General features: G+C 40.3%; 1 protein-coding gene across 1 annotated transcript in view; it reads left to right on the top strand.

Annotated features, from left to right (window-relative positions):
- Positions 1-12,827, top strand: part of LOC122801240 (FERM, ARHGEF and pleckstrin domain-containing protein 2-like) — a 963,231-nt gene that overhangs the window by 880,057 nt on the left and 70,347 nt on the right. The window contains exon 14 of the mRNA XM_044070791.1: positions 2,433-2,540. Within this exon, the coding sequence (XP_043926726.1) occupies positions 2,433-2,540 (108 nt within the window). The remainder of the gene's footprint in view (positions 1-2,432; positions 2,541-12,827) is intronic.

Below are 12,827 nucleotides of genomic sequence, written 5' to 3'. Positions count from 1 at the left end.
AGACGTTGTCCCGTTCGATTCTCAGCTAGAGCATCTTCTGTGTGGAGGCATACGTGAATGGGGCGTGCCTTCGTTGAAGTTTGTGCGTCAGGGCTGGTAACCCGGCATGTAAAAATCCACTATCAATCATTGTGGCGACCCCTAACCGGGAAAAGCCAAAAGACACAAACAAACAAGTGATAACAATTGCACTTTTTCACAGTCCTTTTAATTTGTGTTCTGATATTTCTGTTTAGCTTCTCTTGTGAATCCCATGGCTTCTTATTCTGAAGTGGAGTGTGATTAAAAAGCATACATTGTGTTTTCAACCAGTGAAAATTCACTGGCAGTATGTCATTATTTAAATTTTTTTTTTGCCACTTGGAGTGCCTCTGAAGTGCACTAGTACCATGAAGGCTGAGATACTTCAGTCATGTATCATTATGGAGAATGCCTCTTGCAGCTTTACTCTCTGGCCCTGTATATTATGTAGTAGGTGTCATAACATTAGACACATTGCTAGAAGTAAGTTAAATTATTAGTTTTTCTCCAGTATGGAGAGAAATCTTGAGAACTTGTTACACACAGGCATCTTAAATGACATGCTTATTTACCAACGGGACATTGAACCTCAAGGCAATTAGATGTTAATATCAGTGACTAAACCTCACCTGCTCTCTTAAGCAAGCACTATTTTGTAATGGATTACACCTCCCTGCAGTTTAAAAAGACTAGATTGAAACAAGATCATGTAGCTGCATTCATTTTAGTGAGAACAGAACTTTCCAGTAATTCCAGTATAAAAGTAATGAGAAATTCCCACCTACTTCCCTGAAGCAAACAAACAGAAAACAAGCATGTAGCAGTGCCCATTTGTATGATGCCATAGCTATCCCTGCATTCATCTGCAATCCAGTATTTCAGAGACAGTATTTAATGACTTGCCCCTAGGAAATATGAAAATATGCAAACTGATCAGAGTTCAGGTGCGACTCTCAAATCTTTCTTCCTTTGTGTCTAAGAAGACAAGAGAAAATATAGCTCTAAAAATAATTAAACTACAGAGTGGCAAGCCTGCTTTCAAAATTAGATGTGCTTCAGTGAGGTGAGTGGTGTGCTTGGCATGAAACTAACACCGTACCCTAGGCTGTCATAATGTCACTGTAGTATCAAAGATGCAGTGAATTTTTCTGAAATTTACAGCTGTTTAGGTGTGACAGGCTGTAAAGTGTCCCTTGTAAAGGATCTCAATAAAGTCAGAAAAAAATACTGCTTGAGGAACCTCTGTGCAGTGATGAGTAGTGACAGGGAAGTTACTTAATTTTTTGTGTGTGATCCCCTATTTGAGTTTCTGTCTATATAATTTGTAATGCCTCACCCCCCCCCCCCCCTTTCTGAGAGCTCCTTTTCCAAGCATTTTTTGGCATAATAACTGCTTCATTTCCTCACCAGGCAAACATTTGTTGCTGTATAATAATGCCACAAACTTTACATCTCAAATAGATGAAAGCAGTCAGTTCAAATTACTTTTATTCAGATCCGTACAATGAAGCAGTAATTTTTTTTTGTGTGTGTGTTTTTTGTACCTAATAAAGTATTGTGCTGTCATGCTCAGGCAATATCAGTTTCCAAGCTTTATCATTACTTATTTACTTCTTTCAATCATAACTTACATTCTTTACCTAATACATTGTCCAGCCTACAAGAAATGTGATGAAACCTCCAGGATTGTGGCATAGAGGGATGAAGCCTTTACTATGTCCCAGATAGCCTTGGGGGGTGTCAATTAATCGCCAATGTATTGCAGAAACCGGCTGTGGATGGAGAGAAGTGACAAGGCTGATTCTGCTTGTTTCTGTTTCTGCGAGAGAAGGTTTGGGATGTGTATATATTCTTAGACAAATGCCTCTCTAGTAAATGTATGTTATGGAGACTGGAGATGACAGGGGGAGGCATCTGCCTATAGGGAAGCAGTTATATCTAAGGTAGCATCACTCATAGAAGCAATGACAAAGTCCTCACACCCTCCCTTTGCATAACCACCCCTTGAACTGGTTTGCACATGTGCTTGGGAAGAACAGTGCTTGCACCAGGGGAAAGGTCTGATGGCTCTCTGATCAGTGAGTTGAGGAAAGAAAACAAAAAACAATGCATTGATTACTGTATGTGTGATCATGTAAGTTATCCTGTATAGTAATTTCTTATAGAAAGGCAATGTTTGATTACCTGATGTGAGTGCATCCTTTCAGCATGGCTAACTATGTCACTATATGGGGGGTTTTTTTGCATGCAATCAATTATTAATCCATTTTGCATGTAATCTGTTTCTAATACTGTTTACCATCTGATCATTGATTTGGTGAAATACTTTTTTTTTTATTTTGTAGCCTATTCTACAGGATGCAATTAACAATATGTACTGATTTTTTTTTTTGTATCCTCTTGTGTTATAGAACCAGCTGTCTGGATACCTCCTGAGAAAGTTTAAAAACAGCAATGGCTGGCAGAAACTCTGGGTGGTTTTTACCAATTTCTGTCTGTTCTTCTACAAAACACATCAGGTACTGTGCATTAATAAATGACAAGTTCCATATCTTGTGACTATTACAAAAACAGGCTAGGTGCACTTGTTTGCTTTTTTATGAAAGTTTCTAATAAGTGTCAAAAGTTATTTTTCTAAGCATTTTATCATCTGCCTCATTTTTGGCCTCAATAATTGTCATTTAGACACAAAGCAAGCATCTGCCACCCACCTACCTCAAAGGGTATTTCAAGTGCCCATCTCTTTCATAAAGAATATTTTCTGATAGAAGATTTTCAGTTTGGAGGTTAGTTACGGCTTGTAATGCTGTTTTCATGACATGGGGTATTTTGCAAGATTTCAGGTTACCATTTTGTCAGAGGACATTGATGTGATTCAAGCTTTGCACACACACAAATGCAGCAGGACATCTGAATAGCTAGTTCTAAAGTGACACTTTCACTTTATCTAAAACAAAAAAATAGTAATCCTAAAGCAGTCAAATACCCTGTTTATATGCACACATTAATGGCATTAGCAGTGATGTATTTTTCATGTCTGCTTTTTCATTTTGGTCTGCAACCTGCTGTCCATTTGTTAGCATCTCTTACCTGAAATGAAGAAACAAAGTCTGCACAGAAAATTGTCTGGTTTTCTTTTTCTTTAATGACTTCAGAAGGCAATCCCAAACCTGGATGGCTCTGTATTCAAGTATCATCTTTGCTAGTTTAAGGCACTGGTAATTATCCAGTCTGTTACTGTACAAGTCAAAAACAAAACAAACCATTTCCAGAGCAGGAAACTGACAAATTTGTGTTCCTCCAGTACTACCATCCCGTTGCTGGTGACTACCTTCAGCTCAGACTGACAAGTAACAAATTCTCAGGAGCTGGAGCAGAGCCCCATATAAAGACAGTTGGAGAGCAAAAAATAAAGGTCAGAGCGTTTTTGCCACTGAAGAGCGCTCCAACAGGTCCTTCAGAACTGTCAATCAGCTTGTGACCCTTCAAAGCTGAGCAGATAAGTTCCCCTGTTGGGGAAAACTGTCCACTAAGTATATTGTTCTGAGGAAAACTTCTGTTTTCTGATTAAAATATATGAAATACCTAGGAAGCATATTGCATTTTGGACTATCATTGCATTTCTAAAGGAGTGTATTTGTAAAAGCTTATGTGAGCATTCTGTGTGAAAGAAATCTGTTTTTGGCTCTGCTGTCTGCTTCCAAGGTCTCCTCCTTGGCTTACCAATGGAGCAACCTCCTGACTCCATTGTTTTATCTTCCCCTGTCTGCAAGAAGAAGTTGTCAGGGAGCCTTTGTTTGTCAGCCTGGCTCCTGTTGTGCCTCAACCACTCGAAGGTGACTCTACTGTGGCCTCTTGTTCCTCAGACAACTCATTTTTTCCTCCAGTACTCTGTGGCATATATGCAACCACCAAAGATGAATGAATAGCCACAACACATTCTCTAAGGCTGTAGGGATGCCTTTGGACAAGGAATAATCACTCTTGTCAGTCTTGGAGAAAGGGGCAGGTAATATTTCTTTACTTAGCTGGGATAGGGAACTTGTTACTGTGACTGATGTACCTGCTTGAGAGTCTGTCCTTTTCCAGGGACTTGCCCAAGAAAGAGGAACATCGTGAGAAAACTTATTGATGCTTTTTTCTTGCCTTCAGTTTCTTCAGACAAGAAAAGAAAAAGAGTTCCCTCTCTCAATTTCTGACATGAATTGTCATTCAGAAGAGCAGGCATTTCGGAGGTGGGGGTGGCCAAGCTGACGTGAGAAACAGCCACATACCTGGACTTAAAGCTGCAAACCCAGCTACATTGCCTTATACCAAAATGTCATGCCAGACAGACTGTCATCCAGTGGGCAAAGAAAAAGGGTTATTTGTCACAAGTACATCCAGTGGACAAAGAAAAAGGGTTATTTGTCACAAGTACATTCTTGTCTGGACTGCAGTGGTGGTGCTGCGGTAGTGTTGTTGCCTCACAGTAAGACGTTGTCCTGCTCGATTCTCAGCTAGAGCGTCTTCTGTGTGGAGACATGCGTGAATGGGTGTACCTTCGTTGAAGGTTGTGCATCAGGGCTGGCAACTTGGCACGTAAAAATCTACTGCCAATCATTAACGGACCAGAGTTCTGCTGTGGCGACCCCTAACCGGGAAAAGCCGAAAGACACAACAACAACAGTCTTGTCTGGGAGTGCAATTGTAACTAAATAAATAAAACATTATTTTGTACAAATATCTTTTTTATTTCCCTTTAAAGGAAACCGAAGAAATGTCAAAAACATCCTAGACAGACATCTAAGATGCTCTAACATACCTCCTGACCCCCCCCCCCCCTTTAATGTCATCTTACATGGGTAGCATTCTTAAGACTTGTGATTGGCTGTGCAGCTGGACAGGGCAGTGGAGAGAAAGCAATTACAGGGCTTTTGGCACCCACATTGGGTGATTAAACTATTTCGCTAAATGTTTTAGCTTGACGTATTTTGTTTAATCACTCCCTGTGGGAGTGCTAGCTATTACATTAATTTAGAGTGAGAAAAAAGGCTTGGCTTCATTCTTGGTTCTTTTCCTGGGCTGGAAGTTGCAGTTGAATTTGATTTGAAACTCAAATTTAACCAGCAACTTGCTGGAGGTTTGCCTGGTCAGAAGAGAGAAGCAACTTTCACCTTGGACAGGGTCAGGGGACCGTGCAGAAATGCAAACTGAAGGAGGTGTGTCATAAACTTATGAATGAGTTATAAAAATAATTCCATACTATGCATCTGTGAAATGAATCTTCAACATACTACTTGTCTTTCTTTCTGATTGGCTGCAGCAGTCTAATGTGGGGAATGGGAGTGCAGTGGACTGGACAATAACAAAGGCCAAAAATAGGGGCATATTTTAAATATTGCTCTTATAACCTAGGAGGATAGTTGCTAGACGAGATGAGTAGCAGTCAGGACAGGTTACTGTGTCTGTTTTTTTAGCGTCAGTTTTCTGAAAGAGATGTTTATATTGCATCTGAATGTCTGTTACTGACTTCATTCAATGGTGGTCATGTGTATTGCTCTCTTATAAACTTAGAAAGTTACTAGAAATCAGGTTTTGTGTTAGCATGCATTTTCTGAAGGATAGGAAGTATGAAACTCAAATGAGTGATTTGCAAGAAAACCACATTTTTTTAAAAAAACAAATGAAAAATATGAGGCAAAAATCCAGATATTTGAGAAGTACTGTGGCTTGACTGGATTGGTAGATGTGTGTGTATCAAATTATAATGTAATACAAATCTAAATGTAGTTTTTCTTAATTTTTTACACAGTTATCTTTTTAGGAAGAATTGCACTTAGTATGTAATTATCAGAAAGAAATTAAGAATTATTATAGACTACTTTACTTCAGAAACATGTTTATTAATTCACACTTCTTTTTATCTGACAAGAACTTAAATTAACAGTACTGATATTTTAAGTGTCCCTGAATGATTATTGTTTCTGGATTTGTCCCTGATTCTTATGAGAAAAGTGGTAACTGATTTGTAATGTATAGCATAGAGGTACAATTGTGGGGTATCCTCCTGTCATTGCTGCCAATAATGGTGGTTATTGTTGTTATATAGGGTGAATAGGAACTTTATTGGCTGTTTTTTGGGGGGTGTAGATATGAATTTCTAACTCATCAAGGCTGTTTTTATCTATTATTTGATTATTTCTAATAATTGGACTTTTAATTAATACTATGCTGTTTTATGGGGGAGGTGTTAGAAGAAAAATATGTAACCGCTACAAACGCAATCTGAGGGTCATGCTGCTCAATGCTAGAAGTCTAATTCTCAAAATGCATTTGCTCAAAGCACTCCTTAAAATGGAGAACATCGACATTTGTGCTGTAACAGAGACCTGGTTCAAGGCAGCGGAAAGCACCCCTGCACTACCAAGCTATAACTCATTCCACACCTTTCAGTCCCAGAACTTGGACTGAAGCTCCAAAGGCAGTGGTGTTTCCATATTTATAAAGGATGCGCACACCTCCAGACTGGTAGCCCAACATAACACATCAGAGATAGTTCAGGTGCAGCTAACATTGGGTAAGACAGCAATTCAGGTCGTAGCCTGTTATAGGTCCCCAACCATGTCCCAAGACTCACACTCCATGTTCCTAAGCACCCTGGAGACTATTGGGGTCCAACCTAACACACACATACTGGGCGACTTCAACTACCCCTCCATTAACTGGGAAAACTACTCATGTACCCAATACACTTGCCCAGCATTTCCTGGAATTCATTAATTCCAATGTCCACTAGAGGTAGCAACATCCTTGACCTGGTCATTACTAACATGGGCGACCGTTGCTCTGCACCAATAGTCAACTCCTCCCTGGTTAGATCCGACCATAAACTAATCACCTTGGAAATCCATATCTCTCCCACCCCCCCACAGAGTTAACCACCATGAAAAACTTGTCCAGTACTATCTTTGGGCTCCTTAAAACAGAGGTGGCTAACTTCACGGCACCCATGCAAATAGAGAATAGTTGCATGACCGCCAAATCATACACCAATGCACTGTATGAACATGTACAAGAATGCATGGATCTTGCCATACCCAATAGAACCAAGATGCTCTCCTCCAAAAAAGGAAGCCAATCTGGTGGTTCCCTGCCATAAATAAACTCTACAACAGAAGGAGGAAATCGATGCAGAATAAGGTGAAGTCCCAAGACTGGAAAAACTCCCTTATCAGCCTCAACAAATAGTTGATATCCCTCATCAAATCCTCTAAAGCTAGCTATGAAAACAGAATTGCAGCAGATAGTAAAGACAACCACAAGGCCTTCTATAGTTATGTAAAGAATCTTCATGGCAATACCCACATTTGCTCTGAGCTACTGCACAATGACACCTCCTATACCGAACCAACAGATATTACCAATATACTGGCCGACAGATTCAGTGCCAACTTTAACCCCCCCAAAGGTCCAATCACAATGCCAGTAGATTGGCAAGCACCCAGTATTACTGCTGCACACGTTAAAACAGCACTGACCAAGGCCAAGAATACAGCTTGTATGGGACCTGGCTGTGTTCTACATAAACTGCAAAGTGAACTGGCACCTTACCTGTGTGCCCTGTTCAATCACAGCCTCACCTCAGGCTTTGTCCCTACCGAATGGCACACTGCTGTAGTCATCCCTCTCCACAAAGGAGGAGTAACTACAGACCCTGGGAACTATCAGCCCATTAGCCTGACAGGTCTGATATGCAAAGCTATGGAATGCATCATTATGGACCTAATAAACAAGGCTATAAGGAATCTCCAAACTCTGGATCCCACACAGTTTGGTTTTGTGAAGGATAGGTCATGCCTGCTCAACTTGGTTGGCTTCTTTGATTCAGTCACCAGAGCTGTGAATGAAGGCAAGGTGGTTCATACAGCCTACCTTGATCTGACCAAGGCCTTTGATACTATTCCCTACACAAGAATCATACAGAAACTCACTAAGCTAGGCATCAACCCCTATATCACTTAGTGGGTTGCAAACTGTCTCACAAATAGAACCCACAGTGTGAAAGTAGCTGACTCCAAGTCAGATTGCCAACCAGTCACGAGTGGAGTCAAACAGGGATCAGTCCTGGGTCCTCTCCTATTTGATATCTACTTCTCAGAAGTCCAGGCCAACACGAAGGGACTCTGGCTAACAAAGTTTGCATACAATTGCAAGTTGGGAGCCATTAACTCCCCCAAGTGACATTGACATCCTGCAGAAAGGCCTCACTGAGACCAACAACTGGTGTCAGAACCATGACCTTAAGCTCAATGGCAAAAAGTGTGTCATCATCCCCTTTGGGAAAAACCCAGTTCCCATAAATTACCACATCGATGGTAGTCCACTGAACACCAAAGGCATTATAAGAGATCTGGGAACACAGGTTGACAGCAACCTTTCTTTTGACCACCACATTGCCACTGTGGTCAGAAAGTCCTTCTATGTGACACATCTCATTACTAAGGGTTTTGCATCCAAGAAGAAAGAGGTCATTGTCTCCTTCTACTTTTCCCTCATTAGGCCAAGCTTTGAGTACAGTGCCCCATTTGGCATGTACCTCACTAGACACCTGCAACAACTGGAGAGGCCGCATAAGTACCTCACAAAGAGGATCCTAGGCCTTAAACACTTGTCCTACATGGACAAACTCAAAAAACTCCCAACTATTCTCTGTATCATATTGCCAACTTAGAAGCAATCTCTGCTTGACTTACAAAGCCATGTCTAACCCAGCCCTGTTAGAAATGCTACATCTAAAGAAATCCCAATCCCTCTACACCACATGCTCCAGAGACCTCAACCTCATTACCACAATCAATAGAATGTGCTGAAGGGTCAGGTTCATAACCCAGAGACTGCCCATGCTATGGAATAGACTTCACGTACATGTCAAACAGAGCACTTCACTGGCCCTCTTCAAGAGAAATCTTGATGAGTGGATGGGAAATAGAAAATTCACCCCGGGGATCACTCCTGTGGCTCTACTCGACAGAGGCACTGGGAACTAAGGTCGGGTGGCATGATGCCACGGTTATCCTATGGGCTAGGCTTTTAAAGGCTCCAGAGCCGTTAGCCTAGTACACATCTATGAACCTATGTGTGTGCATAATTAATCAGTGTTCTTTTTATCTATTATTAGTTGATTATTATTTTTATTGATTGGACTTGGACTTTCAAAGAGAGGGGGAGATGCGAGTTATTAATTTCTCATGGCTGTTTTTATCTCTTAGTTAATGGACTTTCAATGACTGTTCTTCGTCTTGGCCTGTTATGTTTTTGTGAAAAGTTGTCAAGGCTTGCCGCCCACCCGTAACCATTCAAAACAAAATTTAATTTTTGGTCTTCAGGTGTGTGTGGAGGGAGATGCCAAGTGAGGGTCTCGCCCTGGACTGCAAATGCAGAAATTTACAACAATCTTGGAGAAATAAGGAAGACATTTGGCAGAGCCATTCCCTTCAGATGGCAACTACCCACTGCTAGCCTTCTACTCCAAATTCCTAAGCTTTAAAGCACGTGTTGCACATGCATTCAGCACAACATGTATATGTAAGGTATAAGATTTACATTGTACCTGTCTGCCATTTTCCCTGTTCTCCAGAGTGCTGAAGAAAGCCAAAGAGAGTGGAGTAACAATCATTCTGATGGCTGTTCACTAGCCAGGATGGTGTGATTTTCCCCTGTCCTACAGCTACATAAGAGGTAATCGTCTCTTTCTTGTTTTAAACGCACACTGTTCATACAGGAAGGGGGTATTCTGTTGTACTCAAACCTGAGAACCCTGATATTAGCTGCTTGGATGCTATAAACCTCCTCATCTGTAGCGGAATTGCCTTATAGGAATATCACAAGTTACAAAATATGCAATCAGTGGGATCGTAAGAGGCATAGCCCTAAACACCTTTAAGAAAAAACAGTTCTACTCTCCTCCTTTACATAGGAAGGCCATACAGGCTGTCCTTGGGCTGAATTTGTAGCTACTGATCCACTCATCTGAGATAGCTTTCAAGGCAGCTCTATTACTGCTATGCTTAATTTGTAAAGGATGTTTGTTGTTGGAAGTGGGTTTGGCTATGAACCTATCCCTTCAGCGAGTTTTATCAATTCGTTAATATAGACCAAGGTCATGTGGATGTTTGTGATGCTGCTGCTGCAAACAAGTCTGATTCCTTCATAGCATGGGAGGCTACATATAGGTCAGTACAAGGATCTGATAGGTCACAGAATACAAGAATAGCTGAGCTCATCTTTCAGGGTAGCCGAAGGTTTTAAGATCCTTGATTTTCCTAGCAATCTGTGCGTCCTTTTTAGTTGGGTAATGTTTGCACTTGCTACTTGCTGATGGGGACATAATATTCAATACTAGGTCTTAAAAGAGAGGAGTATATTAGAACTGTGATACCTTTAGATCTGGAGGAATTTCCTTTGGATAACAGTTGGACCAAATAGAAGGATTTCTTAATTATGGTGGGTAAATTAGAACAAGTTCCCACATATGTGCCAAGGTCTCTTATAGTAGTGTCAGTCAGCAGTGTAGTATTGTTTATATGATAGGACATGGGAGTGGCTCATAAGTTCCCACATATGTGCCAAGGTCTCTCATAGTAGTGTCTGTCAGCAGTGTATTATTATTGTTTATATGATAGGACACGAGAGTGGCTCATAAGTTCCCACATATCTGCCAAGGTCTCTTATAGTAGTGTCAGTCAGCAGTGTAGTATTGTTTATATGATAAGACACGGGAGTGGCTCATAAGTTCCCACATATGTGCCAAGGTCTCTTATAGTAGTGTCAGTCAGCAGTGTAGTATTGTTTATATGATAGGACATGGGAGTGGCTCATAAGTTCCCACATATCTGCCAAGGTCTCTTACAGTAGTGTCAATCGGCAATGCAGTATTATTTATATGATATTATGTGGGAGCGGCTTGCTTGCTGAATAGTAACATACTTACTTTTTAGCATTTAGTATGAGACTTTACTGAACACCAGCTGCCGTTGGGGGGAATCATATAGCTGTGTCCTGTATGGCCTTCCTAGGTTAGCAAGCTTAGTATAGCCACACTGTTAAGATATTGGCCAGGATGTTAGAATAGATGTCAAAGAGAAGAGGCTCCAACTCAGGACACTGTAGTTACAGTTATACATTTTGAGAGGGTACCCACAATTTTCACATCTTGGGTTCTATCACATAGCCAGTTTACAGCTCAACAGGCCATGTAGGTGTTTATAGTGAGTTTTACTAATTTCTGCTGTACCAACTTGGGGATGTTATCAGAAGCCTTGTGCAGACTGAGATAGGGAGTATGCACTGGGAGACCATTGTCTACTGCCTCAGTGACCTTTTCAAGGTCAGTAATGTTGCCTGTGACTGCTTGTATGAAATCAGATGTATTACTTTCATGGCTTTTCATATAAGGCTGGTGAGACTGATGGGTCTGAAGAAACTACCCTTATGTAGAAGCATAACTTTGGAAATTCTCCTGGTTTCTGGAACAAAGTCAGCGGTTATGCTAAGGTTGGAAAGATTGAGAAAAGGTTCATATAATGTATAGTTTGTTATATTTTTGATTTTTTCCCCCAAATCACTCTCCCATGAAAAAACAAAAATTTAAAGTCCTCTGTTTTGATAATGCAACCATTGAAGTCACTTGTCATAGCAAATTATTAGGGATGATAGTGAATCATTTTAAATTTGACCTGCATATACAAAATTTCATTAAGAACAACTCATCAAAAATTAGGGATACTTTACAGAGCCACTTTCTCATACCCAACTAAAGATACACTTGCCATTACTGATCTACTCCCAGCACTTCCTTATGGTGCTTGCTCCCATCCTTACTAACCTTCAGCCATCACAAAAATCAAAACTTGAACAATGCTGTAACAAAGCTGCTAAATTTGCCACAAATACCCCTTTTAGAACCCACCACTGTGTAGCATTAAAGAGCTTAAATTGGTTATAATTACCCCATGAACTAATATATGCACAGCTTACCCACCTATAAAATTATTCAGAATCCCTCTACTCGTCCAGAACTAAATAACATTCTATACTACTGTGTTCCTTTGGTCATTACAGTCTAGTGAGCAATAACTCCTGTCTGTCCACAAACCTGTCAAATGTACTGGGCATTGTCTCTACTTGTACCATGTTGCTAAGGCCTGGAACTCCTTCTCTCTATCCATCGAGTCAGCACCCTGCCTCCCATCCTTCAATACCATTCTGAAAGACTTCCTAGCCAAAAGCTGGCTCTGTTCATGTTCAACACAAGGATAAACTATATTTCTACATGTGAACAAATACCTATTCATAATTTACATCTCATTACTCTCCCTTATTCACTCATTTCCTTACCTCTATCAATTTCTGTCCCTCCTGGCTTTCTCTCTAAATATACCATAAGCCTGTTTTTCTCACTTCTTACAATTCCTGTCAGTATTGTACTAGCTTAGCTTTAATTCCTCTAACTGGCTTGTCATATAATGTGTATCTATTCTTAAACAATGTTTTCATATATATCTAATTTGGTATAATTATTTAAACTGCATTTGTTTATTATTTTTAAAGACTATAAATTTATTGTACTTAAAATGTTTTTGTAATATTTTAGAGGTTTTCTCCCTGGGCTTCTGCTGAAAATGGGCTGCTACCCATTTGGTCTTTCCCGGTAATCAAATGTTGATAAATAAAATAAATTATATTTAAAGCTGATGAAGATGCACCCTGGTATGTTGTTAGACCCAAATGAATGTATTCATTTTAACTGTGGATATGGATTCTAG

Source organism: Protopterus annectens, chromosome 4.part1 (genome assembly GCF_019279795.1).
Source record: "Protopterus annectens isolate FY-2018-M chromosome 4.part1, PAN1.0, whole genome shotgun sequence".
NCBI classification, from domain to species: domain Eukaryota; kingdom Metazoa; phylum Chordata; order Ceratodontiformes; family Protopteridae; genus Protopterus; species Protopterus annectens.
This window is presented reverse-complemented; position numbering and strand designations above follow the sequence as displayed.